The sequence below is a fragment of the Lissotriton helveticus genome, chromosome 2_1 (assembly GCF_964261635.1).
Source record: "Lissotriton helveticus chromosome 2_1, aLisHel1.1, whole genome shotgun sequence".
NCBI classification, from domain to species: Eukaryota; Metazoa; Chordata; class Amphibia; order Caudata; family Salamandridae; genus Lissotriton; species Lissotriton helveticus.
Window position 1 is genome coordinate 735962500 of NC_136059.1, and position 18857 is coordinate 735981356.

Genomic DNA, 18857 nt, shown 5'->3' on the forward strand with positions numbered 1-18857 from the left:
ACTCCAGCAGCCAGGTTGACATTGAGTAGTGCAAGATCTGCATTCTGTAGTCTACGTTTAAGTCAAGTTGCTGGGGAGCAATAACAAGATCATGTGTCATAGGTTTGTTTTTTTCTAATGAAATGAGGCTCTTAAACTGTAGTTGCTTACTATCCTAGGTCTCCAAATTTTATAACGTTAGCCTGAACAGACATGTGATTTTCTAATGTAATGTGGTTTGGAAGTGCAGGAAGTTAATCTACCCGATATCAGCAAAAATCGTAATTGACTAAACCAGTTTTGGATAAACCTTTCTTCCAGCGGTTTTCAAATGTTTGTATTCATTAATCATTAATGATTTTCAATTTGGCAATACTAGCTTTGTGAATATAGTTCTAAATTGTCTTGTATTTTGCCTCATATGGTTATGGGAGTTAACTGTAACATTCAGCAGACAGCTGGTGTACATCACTATACTAACATGCATTCATTGGCCTCTGAAGGCTCTCTTTTTATATGCCCCTTTTTCTGTATATCTGAAATTGCTGTTCCTTCAGTGCAGTGCAATGTGTAGCAGAAAAGACACTCAACCCCGGCCTACTGGAAATTACAAACCAAGAGTCTAGATCAGCTTCTATCAGAACTAGATTAAACAGCGGAACGAGCATGATTTCAGTTCCTGTATAACTTTTGCAGTGTGAGTTGCCTTTTTAATTCTGATCACCATAATGTCTGTTTTCATTTCGTTGCTTAGGTAAACATTTCTTCTTGTAGAGCAGGCGATGGAGGAGTAACTTTATGGGATTTCTTGGTGGTGGAACACAAAGACGAAGAGATAAGGACTGGCATCTAAATGCTGCTCATTTATACCAGCAAGTGTCTGCTCCAACTTTGACAGACTGCAAGGGATTTCTCTACTAGCATCTGTGTTAGTCAGACTTGTAGCAGAGATCCCTTTGGCTCCTGGGCCCATGTAGAGTTTCTGATGCTATGTCGGTCACCGCAACAGAGAGCGATATTGCCAGATTCTTTCTTGGTGGAGAAGAGGGAGATGGAGACGAACCTGTGGACCGAAGCCAAGCAGAAGATTTTGAGAACCTCTATGACAATGTGGAAGATGACGAAGATGATGACGAGTACGATTCTGTATGTACTTGATATATTTATTTAAAGATTTATTGAAGTAGTTTTTGTCAAATGTCAATTTCTCACTTTACCTGCATGCTTTTACTTGAATTCTTCCCTTTGAACTTACAGAATGTGTTACATGAATGTCAGTGCACATCATAACAGGATTTCTTTATAGGTATGTGGCTGTGTGCAGCCTAAGCATGGTAAGAAATTGTAAATGTTATTGTTAGTAATCAAAGCGTATCTTTGATACAGACCCTCAAAAACAAACTTCCAAATATGGTTAGTGAGACTAACCAATCACTTTGTAATACCACATAGACTGAAAGGCAATAATGAACATGTGATTTACATTTTCCACTTAATAAGAAAGATGCAGTATTCCTAAATCTTTAAAAGATTTTGATGAGTAAATCAAAGTAAATATTAATTAATTAATATGACAGTTTTTAAAGCATCAGTGGAATTGCAACTTTGGTGGAACAGGGATCAGAACAGGGTTTTATTCAGTCACTCAAAACAAACATTTTCAATCCATCAATATTTTAGCCAGGTGGGTCGAAAGAAAGAGATGGATAAAGTACTGCAAAAGTGGTCCCATGCGTCACAATGATCAAGCATAAATTGGGAAAATCTAAAACCTTTTCCATTGAACATACGTTCCAGAATCTGACAGAATCACTGTTGAAACTGCTAGTACCTGGATCTTTGTTATATTTTGAATCTAATTTAGGATCTCTTTAAACTTAATTTTGTAACAGAACAGCTAGCTATGGAACAAATGACATTCTTTTGGCAGCCCCTCTGACAGTAGAGCTACAATGGGTGGATCCAGTCTTGTATAGCTTATGTACCTTTGAAAGCAGAGTGTGTAGGCATGTTCTTTGTGTTATGCATAAAAGAGTGGCATTGCTTTCACCCAGATGGTTGACCACGATTCATCTGTAATTTAAAAATCGCTTTCTCTGACCTTTCCAGGATTAATTAGTGTCTGGTCTCAGAATTAGCATGAAGTGGATGTTCCTTTCCTAGCTGAAACCTATGCAAAGCCTTGGTTACAAGTGTATTGTTCCTAGTTCCATTTGCCCTCCACTTTAGTATGCTTCTGTTCAATGTCTTCATTGTGTGTATTGGTAGATGTACCTTCCACTTGCTTTTTTCCTCACAAACCAAACTCTCTGGGTGGAAAACTGGCTGTTTGTGATCCCCGAAGTGTCCGTTTGAGAACAAAAGGCCATAATAGCTGAATTACCCTGATTAAGTGAAAGTGGGTCAAGAAAGTTGTTATTGACAATGTCTGATCACTTTCTGCTATTACGAGACTGTTGTTTTAGGTGACACATTTCCAAATGTACTTTTGATTGTTCTGTGTTAGATTCTGATGGGTGACTAATATTAACTCTGTATGCCAAATCTGTTGATTTCTATCGGAATCGGGAGACAGTAAATTGTATTGTCTCTTTTGGTTAATAAATATTTTGTTGACGTTAGATCTTTTTGTAGGTAAACAACATTTTATTTTAAACTTAAAAAGAAAGAAATATATACAGTGACTTTTGGGTGGTCTGGTGCAGTGCATGGTGCTCAAAGTCCAGCAACAAGGTGTTGCATAGCAATCCAAATACGAAAATACCAAGAGTGAGAAAAGATAGTAAGGGTACTTATATCTTGTTGAGAGATCATCCTTTACTGAATAGACATTGTGATATGCCAAAGTGATGGGCAAAGTATTCAGTCAATTTACTTTAACTGTAGGTGGTTTGAACCTATAGTCTTCAGTATGTGGGGTCATCATCAGGGTTGCTTTATGGAATAGGATCATCACAAAGTCAAATTTTAAATCATAGAATGACCCAAAATTCGAAAACCAGTAGAGGCATAAACATATTCATTTGTGATGTTGGGTCGGTAGCATTAATTTGATGCAGCCTTTATGGAAATATGTTTGCTTATTGTCATTTTGATGTTATGCTTTGTAGTGTAATAAGTTTGATTAAAAAGATGCCGAAATGTTTTAAAGAGCCAGATTGCCAATTTTGACATGTCTTTTATCATGTCATTTATACAGTGATGATTAGCTTTCTCCATAGATTTTATATACAATGTTGGGTAGTGGTCAGGCGCTCCCTACCCATGGCTCTCCTTATGTCCGCAAGTGCTGTATCCCCCAACAAATAACATAAAGGCCCACAGGGCCAGAATACATGTATCACGTCTGCTGTCTCCACTTTACAACTGGAGCATTCATCTGGGGCCGCAGGAAAAATGCAGTGGAGCAAGTGAAGGGTGGTTAAGTAGGCCCTGTGAAGGAGGCAGAACTGGATGTATTTAACCCAAGGATTGGAGGCAATTTTGTCAGAAAAAGGAGGTGATGTCATGAATGGTGAATTTGAATGTCTGGTTCTCTAACCATCAGGGATTGAAGTCTCTATGTGGGGACATGGCTAGGCACTCTCCCCAGCACACATCCACATAAAGGGAATTATGGTCTGAGAAAATCTTGCCTAGGTATGCTGAATTCGCAGTGTGGGTTGCAAGGTTTATAAAGCAAAGTATAAAGTGAAACTGACATGTTGTTGGTGGGATGGAGTGAAAAATGTATATTCTCTATCGTGCGAGTGGTGTGCCTGCCAGACATCCGAATGTGTCCAGTGGATCAGCCAGTTGCCCAGCGCCGCAGCGCTGCGGGCGTCAGCAGGGGTGTGGAATTTAATAAAATATATACTTGTCCGTGGGACAGGTTGCTTCAAAAGTCTTCTTGTCCTGTAACAAAATCCACTTATCCCTTTGGTGCCATGTAGTGCGGCAGAAAATTGCGGCAGTAATCTTCTATATAGCTCTGATAATAAGCTCTCTGACTATTCTATAGCTGATACAATAGTAGGGTTTAAATACCTGCAATTCACTTAATTTGCCACCTTTCTGCAGACGGGCTGGAGGGAGGTAGCGATAAGCAATAGTTACCTGTGGTTGGAACGCCTTTTTGGTCTGTACAAACCTACTAGCATGTTTTATAGGTTTTCATCAGCTAGTCTCTAATATTTCATCATACAGAGAAAGGCCCGAAATTTACTCCTGACAAGGGCAGAAGTAAACCTTCAAGGATTGGGCAAAAAAGTGGTTGGTGGGAAAGTGAACTTCTTACTTCTCAACAGATTTTCACATAAGTAATCTACACATGCATATTTGTTCGTGCTGAAATGCACTCCGCAAGTATTTTCCAGGAGTACAATTTCCTAGCCAATTCCTGTAAATTCTTGTGAATTCATGAAAGCCGTAAATCTGCACTAATGCTAGGACATAAACCATGGTTGCACTTTTGTGACTTTATTTAAAGACACACAATTGATGGATGGAATGCAGAACAAATCAAAATATTCACCCCCAGTCAAGAGATCTTTCTTTCTTTCTTTTGCTCACCCCAGTTCAGACCTGGCCTTATGCATATCAGTCTTGACCCTGTGCCTCATGGGAACAGATCAGCCCAAACTGCCAAGCCAGGTCCTCCCTGAACTGGAAACAAGCATCCTAGGACCTCATCAGCCAGGATAGCTTGAATCCAGTGCCACCGTGAGACCGGGACCCACGTCTGGGCATACCCGGCGCACTTGGGACGAGACAGCAAAAGACATACAATTGATGGACGGAAAGCAGTTCGGGTTGGACTGTTCCCATTTGGTGCAGGGTCAAGACTGATTTGCATATGGCTGGGTTCAAACTGCAATGGCATGGGGAGCAACAAAAACAATGGATTTAGGCCCAGATCTCTGTACTGGGGTGAATATATGACATTGTTGTACATTCTGTCGTATCAATTGTTGTTTTTGCATTTGCCACCACGAGTGGGACGGGTATGCCCAGATGTGATTCCCGTGCTCTCCATGCCACTGGAATCAAGCTATCCTGGCTGATGAGGGGTGAAACCGCGAAACTGGTCCTAGGATGCTTGTTTCCAGTCCAGGGAGGACCTGGCCTGGCAGTTCGGGCTGGACTTTTCCCATTGGGCGCAGGGTCAAGACTGATTTGCATATGGCTGGGTTCAAACTGAAATAGCTTGGGGAGCAAAACAACAATAGATTTAGGTCCAGATCTCTGTATTGGGGCGAATGTATGACATTGTTCTGCATTCTGTCCATCAATTTTTGTTTTTGGCTTAGTATATGGTGCACACTTAAAGGAGTGATTCACCTTGCACTAATCCAGGCCACCCTTATTTGAGGGGTCTTTGAGAGCTTTTAAGGTTATCAAAGTGGTAGCTGTGGAGAGCAGCCTTCAGGCTTATCTTGAAGGAGTGTAAAGCAGCTTGCTTTACCGCATTTAATCAAGAGTGTATATTAGATGAGAAAGAACCACAGAGTGTTCATGAAAAATAAGTCTATTTATTAACCCAACATAATCACTTGTTGATATCTCCTAGATGGAGATATCAACAAAACACATAGGAATACTTCAAAGGCCTGGTAAGTAGCACACATATACCCTGGTCTCCAGGGGGGAGCAACCCATATACTAAACAAGTGGAATGTGAACTGCAAAGGAGAACAGGAGTTGGACTAAAGGACTTAGAAGAGCTTGGAGAACCAGGAACCACCCCAGGTAAGTACCCAGGAACACCAAAGAGGCTGTATGTAGAGTGGAAATACAGCTGCGTGTCCACTAGAAGTCAATAGAGAAGTTGCGGTTGCAATTTTAAAGAAAAAGGACACTTCCCAGAGGACCTTGAAGATATCCGTTGGAGGACAGAAGGTTGGAGAGCCAGCCCACCCATGGATGCCTCCTAAACCAGGTTACCTGCACCAGGGAAGCCAGGTGCATAGTGCGGAAGTAACGTCAGAACCTCTTGTAGAGGATAATGGACGACTCGGGAAGAAAGGCCTCTGGAGAAGTCTGTAAAGATGTCTAGTGGAATCCGAGGGAGGATTCTTGAAGACGGGAACCTGCAAGCAGAGGCGACAGAATTTATGCCACTTGGAGGTAACCAGGTGGCACGGAAGCACAATGCCCACCCTTGGCAAGAAGTTCGAATGAGTTGACGAGGACCTTGTCACTGCAGCTAGGGGGACCAGGCGACACTGTGGAAGACCAGGATTCTTACATGAGCTGTTCAACGTCAGGTGTCGGAGTCCAGGTGGTTGTTGTCCGGCTGGAGCACCAATGAGCCTTGGTAGCCGCTACTGGCTTGGAAGACAAAAATATGCAATCGAGGAGACCAGCAGGGTCCCAGGGACTCGCCAAATGCAAGACAGTTGGAGCAGGCCCGAGCTGCAGGGGAGCCCACCAAAGCAGAAGAAGACCTTCGAGAGGACCCCCAGGCCGAAGGCACGGGAGTCGCAAGAGAACTTCAGGCAGCTCACCAAAAATAGAGGCCTATGATTCAAGGGAAGCAGGGAGGGCTCTGATCTTCGAGGGATGGTATGCTGGAGCTTCCTGTAGCCCTAAGATCCCTGGAGTGCAGCACCAACAAGCCTTTGCAATGGCAAAGTCGGCGTGGTGCACCGGGGATTGGACCCAGCTGCTCAGACAAAGGATACTGTCCTCAAAATTGCAGGGAATACAGGTAAGGCCTCTGGGGAGCCACAAATACACCACCTGTGTTGCTAAGCCTCTGGAAGACCGAAGGAGGACCAGAGCAGTCAACCAGTCCACTTCAATGTGGTGCCTGCAGAAGAAGAGGAGTGACTGCTTCACTCCAAGGGCGATTACTTTGGAGGTCTTTGACATCCACAGCTCCCTGGAGATCCTGAGAGAAGCACAGACACGGATGAGGCAGAATATTGGCAGAACCACAAGTCAGGGGGAATCAGGAGTCTTCCTTGATGCAGTCTCGGTTCCAGGCGAAGTCCTGCAAAGTCCAAGTGTCAAGAAGGTCTAAGAGTGTCTTGGTTTCAGAGGTGAGTTTTGTTCCACGATCAATCTAAGGACCCACCCACGGGGTAGCCCTCAAATTCCCAAGAAGAGGGTTGGAACAAATCAGGGGGCCATCCCAGAGGGGAGGTTATTCTCCTGCCTTTTGGCCAGTTTTCATGCCAGAGCTGGAACCAAGGGTTCATGATCTGGCTCACAACAGTGTATGCAAGGAGGGCACCTAAGTGCCCTTCAATGCAGTACTGTCTGGAGGTGGTCACACCTCCCTGTGACAGGAGACTTATTGTTCTGCCTTCCCCTGCTTGGGCCTCGCTCAGCAGTAGGAGGGCAGAGCACTGTCTGTCAGCAGCAGCACTAGCTTGCTGGCAGACCCAGACAGGCTGTAACCGGGAGTACAAGTAGCTCCTCTAATACGTTCCCCAGTACATGGTATCATACCTCCAACACCAGAATCGGTGGTGGGGTATGATTCCAAAATATTTGATACCAAACATGACCAGGTTCGGCGCAGCCATTATATAGTTGGACATCTCGTAATGACTGATGTCCACTATATGTCTTAAAATGCGTGACAGCACTTATAAACCCTTGGGACTCCGGGGTGTCCTGCTCCTGCAGGGGCACACTCACACTTCTAACCAATCACCCTGCTCTCAGGTCTGAAGAGCCTACCATAGGTGTGACTTATAGGTTTTAAGTGCAGGGACCTCTGATAGAAGAAAACGTATATCTGTTGTGAGAGGTGCAAGCACCATCTCACACGGGCTGCAATGGCAGACCTGTAGTCCGAGTTTAGGTGGAATCCCGTGGGTGGGACAGTACAAGCTGCAGCCCTTGGGACACCCGTGGTGTACTGATGCCCGGGGTACCTTAGTAGCATATACTAGGGACTTACAAGAGTACACCAGTAGCCAATTGTGGAGGTACTAAAGTACTTATCGAAGCCATTTTGTGAGAGAGAGCACAGATGCTGGGGTGCTGATTAACAGGATTCCGGCAATCTACTGTCAAAACATAGTGATATAGGGGAAAAAGTCTGCGTAACCATAAAAGGAAGATCATACTTTTCTATATGCCCCTGTTGAGGTCTGGCGTTAACCAAGACCTGTTATTTTTATTGAAATTCTGTCTCTCCATCTACTGGCTGGTTTCACTGGGTGTGACAGCATTCTGCTCTTTCTTAAGGAGCATATCGGCAGGCAAAGTAGTTTTGTTCAGTGCTAAGAACTATTGTGGCAATGTGCGCTTTTTAAGACCAAAAATATTTTTGCTTTTGAAAATGTTTGTTATAATGATGAGGGCCCAGCAGCTCCCTCAACAATAAAGTTGTACAAAAACCATGTCAAAACTAGGCAACCATTGACAGAACCAAAAGAATGACCATAATGTCCTACCTATTTGGCTTTGTCAGTGCTTGTTTATTGCCATGTTTCCTATAATTTTGTTGAAACTGGTTACATTGATTTTCGATTACATATACTTTTTGGGAAATTCTAGCATGCATCAACACATTTTACTGAATGATGCTTCAAAGAAATGGCACCTATAATTCCACAGTAGTTTAGGAAAATGTTTTGCTTCTAGTTGCATTTTTTATGAACGGTTTATTTTGAATGCAAAATATCCTCAATCTTGCTTTCAAGCTTTTGCATAAATGTGCATCCAATCAGAGAGCATTCTGTAATCATTGTATGTAGCCTCATATTGTTAAACTTTGCAAACGTGCATACACATTTTTATACTGGAACCACTGTCAGTAGTGCAATCTGAACTTACAGCATTTCCTTAGAGCGCTCACCCTAATAATAAAGGTGCCAACGGGAGCACTCCCTCCCCAGTGCTGCCGTCGGCCAACGGCTGACGCAGCCCCGCCCACCCTATAGAACGCCCGCACCGCGGCGGAAAAACGGCCGCGGTTAAGGCGTTGATAAACCATAAATACAAGTTCGAACAGCATTAACATATGGACACAAATATTACCTTCTCTGCATACAAGGCCCTTACCCGCTTGTCACAGAGACAAAATGAACACGATAACTTGTTGTCCTTCACCCCAAACAATATGCCCTGGGCATCGTGCTATAGGAAGTCCACACCCCTGCGTCGGAGGTGTCTGGTTACTGGTCATAGAGGCTTCCCAACACCAATGGCCGACCATCTAGGAGGCACCGGATCAGGACGTACCGCCCCTCCTTATCAATGATAGAGTCTGAGACCTGCAGGGGTTCCTGGGCGGAACCAAATAGCGGTATCCTTGGAGTAGGTGGAAAACATAGTGTAAAAAAAGTTGTCCACGCCAACGTCTATATAGTCGTTTGTTCTCGTTCTGTTCCAAGTGAGTTTCCTGGAGGAAAATTGTATCAATCCCAGCACTTCTAAATTGAGAATAGAGGTTGTATCTCTTGGCTGCAGTGGCCGTGTGTAGGAAAGTAACCCTTTTTGCATGGTTACCCCCCTCTTTTTGCTTGACATCTGATGCAACCTGACTTGATGTGCACTGGGTCCCTGCCAATCGGGTACCCAGGGCCTATGTTCTTTCCCAAGACTGTAACATTGTATCCACAATTAGCACATCCCTGGCCACAGGTAAGCTCCTTGTAAAAGGTACCATGGGTACCAAGGACACTGTGACCAGGGAAGGGCCCTAAGGGCTGCAGCACCTATTGTGGCACCTTCAGAGGCCCTGCACCTTAACACACACACTGCCACTGCTGGCTGCATGTTTTGGTGCAGAGAAAAGTGAAGAGTCGACATGGCACACATGCCTGTGTGCCATGCTTGCAATCCACTGCCTGAAACCTAGGTAAGACACCCCTCTAGCAGGATGCTCTAGCCCTAAGGTGCGGGTACAGAGGCATGAGCCCTGTTCCCCTACAGTATCTAAATCCATTCTTAGACATTGTAAGTGTAGTAAAGCAATAAAGAGTATATGGTCTGGGAGTTGGTCATTAAGAACTCCACTGCTCCATAATGGCTTTACTAAAAAACTGGAAAGTTTGGTATTAAACTTCTCTGCACATTAAATACCACACAGGAATCCGTGTGGGTTTAATGTAAAATGCACCCAGAGGGCATCTTAGAGATGCCCACTGAAAATCGACTAGCCCTCGTGTGGTTCTTAAATGGCTGCCCGCCAGCAAGAGGTTTGCTGGCCCAGGATGCATGCTTTCGTGAAAGTGTAATGAGCAGACGTTATCCGGAGGAAGAAAAACTGGAGTGAAGACCATTGGTGATTATTCCGTGCATCGCCAGGGTGGACTATTGCAGTTATAGCTTATCCAAGTTAGTTTGCTGGCTGCGGCGCAACCCACGGTCTTTCTGGATGCAATGAATTTGATCCAGAGTTCGACCACGAGTCAGCAGGGCTGACCGAAGGGCCTTTGCTGACCGCATGCCCGATCGTTGTTCTTCTGAGGCCTGATCCAATGTGGGTGCCATCACCATCTGGCGGCTCCTCCACCAGGGGTGCCACAGCCTCAATCGGGAGTTTCAAAGAAGTGAGTGCAATTGTCTGCCATCACTCGCAGCCTGAGGTAAAGAGGAGGGCGTACTGGAGACCGGGCTCACCTAGCACTCTCTTGGCCTCCCGATAAGATGCTCTGGGTTTTTGGACTGCTGGGGTGACATCAGGGAAGAGCATCACCCTGGAGAAATGGGTTCTGCTTTTCTAGCCTGGTGCAAGATATAGTCCTGGTCCCTGTAACTGGCAACTATCGGGCAGGGGGGGCTGCTCCCGAGGGGGGCTACCAGGCCGGTACTCTGTTGTGCACTTGTTCCACTGCATACATTGGCAATAGACTGTCCGCGTTGACCAACTCCCCCTCCTGTAGTCTTTGAGAACGCCAGAGAATCGGCCTAGAGCATTCAAAGACCTGGGGGATGTTTCCTGGGGGGTGAGGGGGTGCCCGTCGGCAGTCCCCCCACACTGTATAAGGTGGACCTTTAGGGACGATCTCCGGTTCCAGATGGCTCTCCCCACTAATGCACCCCACCCCAGGACGGAGTAATCATCGGGCCCAGTGCAATGCCACTCACCTCTGCGTGGTTGGGCCCGGTTGCAACCCCACGGTCAGTCTGGCTGCTTCATTCAGCCCAAAGCCGTCAACGCTGCTCTTGCAGGAAAAGATCAAGCCTATTCGCGGATCAACATGCGCCGGGACTGGTCACTGTGGGTGGTTCACGTGTGTGCTACAGGTCCATCTGGACTTCGAGGAGGCTCCACATCCAGGGAACAGTTCGGTTTTCTAGGTTGCAGCTTCTGAGCTCTCTAAAGTGCTTCTGCCATCTTGCATTGTTCGCCATGCCCCCCCACTCCTATTGTATTTGCATGTTTATGTGTGTAGTCTGAACAAAGCTACTAGAAAGTGTTAGAGCCAAGAGCAATTGGTGGGGTATAATGCATACTAGAAGTAGGGGAGTGTTGCTGGTCTTTGGGATGGAAATAGCATTTTAAAACAGGTGGGAAGGAATTCAGACTGGGCACTGTTTAGATGAGTCTTATGTTTAAGGGTGTTGCCTGAAACCACAGTATTAGAAATCTAAGCAAGAGGAGCTTGGATCGAAGTTTCTGTACTGGAGGTAAAAAGTATGAAGTCTGCAAGCTGAAATTTTAGGTCAGTTGTTCATTTTGTCCAAGCGTGTCATGATATATATCCTTTTAAAAAGGGTTCAAGATTGGTACCTTGTGTCATTGTAAAGTAGGCTGACTAAAAACTACTCCATGTGGTAGTGACCTTAGGGTGTCTGTACAGGGGCATCCCTCATCATTGTAATAGCTAGAGGGCCTAAATAAAATCTTTCCTCAGTATTGAAGAAGACTCATGAAACTTCCTAGAATGTCTACTCTGCCTCTCCTGCAACTGCTGAAGATTGGTTTAACATCCTAGATCTCATTTTTGTTTTCAAAGCACCTGGTGGTATTATTTTATGTTTATACTAATGAATGTAATATGCACATTGTACTTTCTTTCTTAAGCTGGTAAAAATATTATTTTTAATACTTCATATTTGTTTTGTTTTCTTTTGTAGCCACCAGAGCGGCAGATTGTGGTTGGGATCTGCGCCATGGCCAAGAAATCAAAATCTAAACCTATGAAGGAAATCCTGGAACGCCTCTCCTTATTTAAGTACATTGTTGTTGTGATCATTGAAGAAGTCGTCATCTTGAATGAACCAGTAGAGAATTGGCCACTATGTGATTGCCTGATATCTTTTCACTCTAAAGGTGACAACTTTTTTGGTAATATTCTCCAGATTTTAACCAATGATTACAAGTTGCTTTTTATGATTCTAATAGTGTATTATTGCGCATATTTTAAGGAGGTTCCATGAATAATATCTGGGAGTCTCTGAAAGTGCAATAGTATTTCTTGATGGGGAAACGTCACACCAACGATTCGGGTTCCCAGTTAGGCCCACATGTAGCCACTCGAGAATGTTTTTTCCAAGTGGGATTTGGAAAAATCACTGACATGTCTGTTCCTTTCTGTACCTGTTCTGAGTGCAGAGAGCGTTAACTAGATAATTGAATTAGACTTCCTGTCTATTGTTACAGAAGAATGCTTTTCAAATTTGCATTCTTTGACTCGTTGTTTGCTGTCTAAATGCTTTCTAAGGGCCGAGATATCCTTTTAGATCACTGTCCGAGATCGGTGTAATTATCATCCGTCTAAAGTGTACTCTGGCTATAGAAAAATCCTCTCTATAAAACTACCCACTCATACCTACCACACTGGCTATTCTCAACATGCTAATGGATTCTAGAAGCCTACCTCTGAATCTCATACATAGTAAAATACAAAATCAAGACTCAAAGTGGAAACTCTCAGAAGAGTGGAATCGGTGCACACAAAACCTGGTTTCAGTTTTTAAGACCTAAGCAAGAAGGAAACTGCCAATATTGCGCTAGAGATTCTCATCATCTGGCTACGATTAACATGCCTCTCTATTTTGCTCAGGGACAGTTTTCAAGTACAATGATGCTGCCAGGAGTATTGCAAAGCTCTTTGTTTTTCTTGATGGTCAATCCTCAGGCTTGCCGGATAAAACATGGCATAATTGATGCCAGCTTTTTGATGTTGGTGTTTCATTGTTAGATATTCCCTGCATATGGCTGGTACAGTGATCCTGGAGTCGGGGGAAAGACCTCAGCCACGTTTCCTTGGTAGTTGAACTCTCTTTTTCCCCTAGCCGGCCAAGTATTGTGTCTCCGTCTCTACAATTATGATGCTTTGCGATGATAGGGTGCATGTGGCTTCTGAGTGCAGTGTGCCCCTTCCACCACCAGCATTCAAGATAGTTTGTGAGAGCCAAAGAAGATCGTCAACATTGATGCTATAAATAGTTTAATCTTTCCACTGTACGTCGATTCCAATAACCGTAGAATGGGCAGTTTATTGCTGCGGGATCTCCCCTCAAGATCCAAATTTTTGGCCTTTATCACCACTAGGACCGTCTACATATATCAGGCTGTCTTATGCATCAGAGATCCACGATTCTGGTGTCCTGTCTATCCAGCTTGGCTAATATATAGTCTTTAACCTCAATTTTGCCATCAATCGATAGCAGTCTGTGTTGCATGTCTAATAGTTACAACTTCCCCTTTAACCCCTGAGGATTGTCACTCATCTGAAAGAGACTGTTATAGATTCCTTATCTTAGAATTACCCCCAGGCATCAGACTGTATCCGGAGAATTTTTTCTTAGCGGTACCCCTGCGCGTCGTTAGGTGGCGTCGGTCTTCTCCGTGCCCTTCGTTGGCGTTTTGTTCGCCGGGATGACGTCGCAATATCTACATAGACACCGCCCCTGCACGCTGATGTTAGTTCTTTATTTTTCTGTGCCAGCCCAGCGCAGATCCAGAGAGAGCTTGACCATTAGTCATTTTTTGACTAAACTTTTTTGACTTTTATCGACATCTTATGCGAGTCTTCGACTTCTGGTGCGTGAAGGATCTCCCATCGTCAGACTGGCTTCATGTATGTGACGGATCTGCACCACGTGTGCCTTTGGTGCCTGGAGCACGACCACGACCTGAAGTCGGGCTCTGACTGTTGGGCCATGAACCCGAAGTCTTTACGGGAACGGTCTTGTAAGCTGTTGGAGGCCCGGCAGTCGGCTCCGCGTTGCTCCCGATCTCACTCGAGGGGAAGGTCTCGAGACCAGTCGCAGAGCCATCACACCTCGTCCAAGTCTTGGCACTCGTTGGGTAAGTTGAAGCATAAGGGGAAGAAGCACTGTCGCTCTTCGCATGTCCCCCGTCGGTCGGCTGATGCGACTTAGGATACAGAGCGTAGTTGCTCAGATGGCGCCGTCTCCGGCACGGGATTCAGGGATGACTCCGTGCCTCCCCCTGTTTCCGGTAGCTGGAGCGTTGCCTGTCCAGCTTCGTAAATTCTGTGTAGCCCTTCACCGTGCGTTTGGACAGCCTGACTCTGCTGGCGTGCCTTCGGGCCCCACGGAGCCGGTTGGTGGCCCTGGGCCTTCGATGCCAGTGGCTTCGGCCGCAGAGGGCCCCCGTGGATCCAGATCGACACCGGTTGACTTTACTCTACCTTCCCCGGCGTCGATCCCGGCGAATACACCCCGGCGCCGGCCATGGCCCCGGCCGACGCCGTCACCATCCTCATCCCTGAAATGGACCGGGACCAATGTCGAATCCGACGCCGGAGGGCACTTTTGTTCCGTTGTACATCTCAGCTGTTTCATAATGCTTGAGGGTGGTGGTGAAGACTGGGAGGGGTCGCTGGACCCTTTGGCAGACTAGCTGGAAGAACCGGACTGGAGAGTGGAATTTGGTGACGCCAGTGGTCTGAATACCTCCCCAGCCCTTGGCATGCTTTCTCCCCCTACCATGGCTACGGAGGAGGGAGCTTCCTATGTGGTGGTGGTGCGTAGGGCAGCTGAGGCCTTGAGCATGGAGCTCCCTACAGTGGCAGTCAGGGCTAATCTCCTGACGGAGGTGCTCCAGCTGGCGGCAACTTCCTCGGAACCCCTCTTAGCCTTTAATGAAGCCCTTATGGACCTCGACTGGGTACTTGGTCCAAGCCCAGCACAGGGGCTCCTGTAGAATGGACGATTGCCCACCGGCCCCGGGCGATCCCATTTTTCTCACCCAACACCCTTCCCCGAGAGCTTGGTGGTCCAAGCCTCTTCATCCAAGGTCGCATTCCCTTCCGCACATCCGAACAGGGAATACAGGAACCTAGGTCACGTTGGCATGCGCATGTTCTCTTCCTCTAGCTTAGCACTGCGATCTGTGAATACCATATGCCTCTTGGGATACGGTTGCGCAGGTGCCGCCTCAGTGCCCGGAGGAGGCCCGGGCTGTTCGCTCTCAAACCGTGGCAGATGGGAGAGATGCGGCAAAATTCACAATCCACTGTGGACTGGATACCGCCGACTCACTGGGCAGAATGATTGACACGTCAGTAGCCATTCGGCGCTATGCCTGGTTGAGGACGTCTGGTTTTTCGGGGACGTTCAGTCAACTCTGCTGGATATGCCCTTCGATGGCCGTTGCATTTTTGGTGATAAGGCACACTCTGCTCTTGGGCGCTTTAAGGATTCTGGGGCTATGCCCAGATCATTGGGCCTTGCTGCATCCCCCACAGTCTGTCTTTCGCCCCTTTGGTGGCTACGGAAGGGAAACCAGCTGGCGGGCCAGTGTCACCCCCTCTCCCCCCACGGCAGCCTCCAAACCTTCCTAGTCTGAACTTTCAGGCCCATTAACGGGCAGTGGGTGGCAGGATTCACCATCACCTCCCCCCACTGGCAATCCATCCCATCAGACAGGTGGGTTTCACAGATCGTCTGAAAGAGATACTCCCTTCTTTTCGAGACTACCAGTCCCTCCATGCCACCCTTTTTAGATTGCATGTTGGAGGATCATTTGGCACTTCTCTGCCAGGAAACCTTTGCTCTCTTGGCTTAGGGAGCTTTCGAGAGGGTTCCTATGCCAGAAGTAGGTCGTGGTTGCTATTCCTGCTACTTTCTGGTGCCCAAGAAGGACAAAAGCCTGCGTCCTATCTTAGACCTCAGGGCTCTCAACCGCTTCCTCCGGAAGGAGAAGTTCAAAATGCTAACCTTGGCTCAGGTCCTATCTGCCCTCGAACCTGGAGACTGGATGGTGGCGTTGGACTTGCAGGACGCTTATTTCCACAACCCCGTCCTGCCAGCCCACAGACATTGCCTATGGTTCACGATAGGCCACAAGCATTTTCAGTTCACCATGCTCCCCTTTGGCCTCTCCAGTGCTCTTTGGGTGTTCCCGAAAGTGATGGCGGTGGTGGCAGCTCATTTGCGCAGACTAGGGGTTCTAGTCTTCCCCTATCTCGACGACTGGCTGTTGAAGACTGGCTCGCCCCATGCTGTCATCTCCCAACTCCAGATTACGGTGGACCTCCTGCATTCGCTAGGGTTCACTATCAACGTGCCAAAATCACACCTGACTCACTCTCAGGCGCTCCCCTTCATCGGAGCTGTTCTGGACAGAGTGCAGTTTCGGGCCTATCTTCCCAAACTGCGAGTCCGTGATATTCAGGCTTTGATATTGATGTTTCAGCCTCTATCCCAGATTTCGGTGAGAATGGCCCTGAGGCTGCTGGGGCTCATGGCCTTTTGCATCCTGCTAGTGGAGCATGCCAGATGGCATATGCGGGCTCTGGAGTGGGACCTGAAGTTCCAGTGTGACAAGGAAATCATGGCTACAGGCTTACCAGAGTAGCCTGACTGCTTCAATTTCAACCTGCAGCCTGACCCGTCAACATACCCCTTTTCATAGGGCAATTTTTTTTTAAATTAAAAATTACATTGAATGCTGAAGTTAAATTTTCAATAAATGTTTAGGAAAAGTAACTTTTATAAAGCTACCTTTTCCCTGCCTGAACCTTCTGGAGGCTAATTTTCATTAGCCTGTCAGCAGCTACTTTTGCAAGTGCACAACCTTAAAGATGTGTAAAAACTGCTCCTAGAGCATAGACAATAGTTTGCCCTGGTGACCGGGTGGGTTGGTGGGTGAGCTACTTGACACCAGTCTGCCCCGAAAGAACAGCTGTGAGGGTTCAGAATTTTAATTTACTTCAAAAAGAAAAAGATGATACCCATCCATTCACAGTCCAGTTTGAGGGGAACCTGTGGAAGGGAAGCATTTGATCTTTATTCCCTCTGTAGCTGATTGGGCACTAGCTTAGTGGGAGAGAGAACTGGTCTCAGAACCACTTTGGTGTAGCTGAGAGGAAGCCCTGCTCATTTACCTTACCCCTTCAGGGGCAGAAGGGCTGCGCTATCTTGGACTCTCCTTAAAATAGGGAGTCTTCAGCAGTGTTCCCTAACCACTAGATAGTGAATCCAACAAAGCTAGCTCCTAGCTCACAGCTCAGCAGAACACTTTCTGGGTCTGCAGAAGAACAGCAGAGGATTGAACCTGCTGTCTGATATCTATGAGGAGATCTGAAGGCCCGTATGTTCTCCTGCCTTAATTGTATGACAAAAAAGTGGACTGCAAAGGGTCAGTGCCTGACCTTCTCTGTGGCTTCAGGAACATTAAAAGTTGCAGAAGCCCTTTTTTCTGGAGTGACTATTTATCATGGAAGAAGAATGGACCTTGCTGGTGGCCTCAGCTGCAGTCGTGATCCCGAGGTGCTGTCCCTGATGTCTTGCAAGGCTTGGTGATGTCCAAAATCTCTGAAAATGTGTCTTTAGAAAATGTTTGTAAGGCTGACCTCAGGAGGACCAGGACCAAGCACCCAAGTCAATACGTCCAATGTGTGACCTCTAAGACCAAGGAAATTGGGTTGGTCCCACTTGGATATTTTTGCTGCCTTAAAATTCAGTTCACCGGACCCTTACAGCAAGCTTATACAACTTTGGTGTGAGCTTCCCTGGTGCAGTGTGCTGCCTTGTCCAACTGGAGTAATCAGAGGGCCAAAAAAGTGACTATGTTGAAGGTAGATATTCCCTGGGTGAAGGCAGCAAATGTATCCAGCCTGCAAGAGGATATCCTTGTGCATGAAATTGGATTTTTCCTACTGCAAGCTTTTCCGTCTAAAATAAAGGGCTTAAGCGGGACCTCCCTCTAAGCCTATCTGACTTTGAAGGATACAGCCTTCTGCTTTGCCCTGCTTGAGTCAGAAGGTAAAAACTTTGACTGAGACGAACTGGCCCGGCGTGTCTGACCCACACTTCAAGGCAGTCAGCCTGAAATCATGCCTACATCCTGGTCACACACGAACATTGCTTTCTTGTGCCGCTTTACTTTTTCGTGACACTTTTTTTCTCTTAAATGTTTAAAAATTCATGTCTCCTGTTCTATTTATTGGATTTTTTTTATTTTGGTGTCATTTCGTTTATTAAATATTACTCTATTATAAAGTGAAGTGTGATTTTATTGTTTGGTGGTGTTGATTTTTTAACTGTTTTAATACTTCTAAATGATTTACCAGTGTTTCCTAAGCTAAGCCTATCCGCTCTGTCAAAGCTACCAGAAGCTAAGCAGATGTTTAAATTATTGAAACCTAGTTTTGGCCCTTAAATTTGATACTTTATTAATAATTGTCTTTGTTACACTTGGGGAGTCAAATGTACAGCGGACCTAACGTCATGAACCCACTGGAATATGGGAATGCCGAATGCCGAATGACCCAAAGATGCCAGTAGAAGTGGCCAGTTCTTTCTAATAATGCTGTCATGTGTACCACTGGCTGCTTCAGGGCCTAGAGAAAAGGCCTTTCAAATTATGAGAATAACAAGAGTTGAGCTACATCTGCTGATGCCCATTGATTATAATTTTGCTAAGAGTGTGGCATAGATGGCAGTGTGGAAGACCCCAAGAGTTCCTATCAAATAAGAAATTAGAGTAGGTTGTTCCTTTATTGAAGTTTGAG

General features: G+C 46.0%; 1 protein-coding gene across 5 annotated transcripts in view; it reads left to right on the top strand.

Moving 5' to 3' along the window:
* Positions 1-18857, top strand: part of PPIP5K2 (diphosphoinositol pentakisphosphate kinase 2) — a 1596028-nt gene that overhangs the window by 86339 nt on the left and 1490832 nt on the right. For 3 of the 5 annotated variants that reach the window (XM_078675449.1, XM_078675450.1, XM_078675452.1), the window contains exons 2-3: positions 734-1125; positions 12004-12214. In XM_078675449.1, the coding sequence (XP_078531575.1) occupies positions 970-1125; positions 12004-12214 (367 nt within the window). In that variant the 5' untranslated portion in view covers positions 734-969. The remainder of the gene's footprint in view (positions 1-733; positions 1126-12003; positions 12215-18857) is intronic. The other 2 variants (XM_078675453.1, XM_078675448.1) reach the window with 1 other exon arrangement.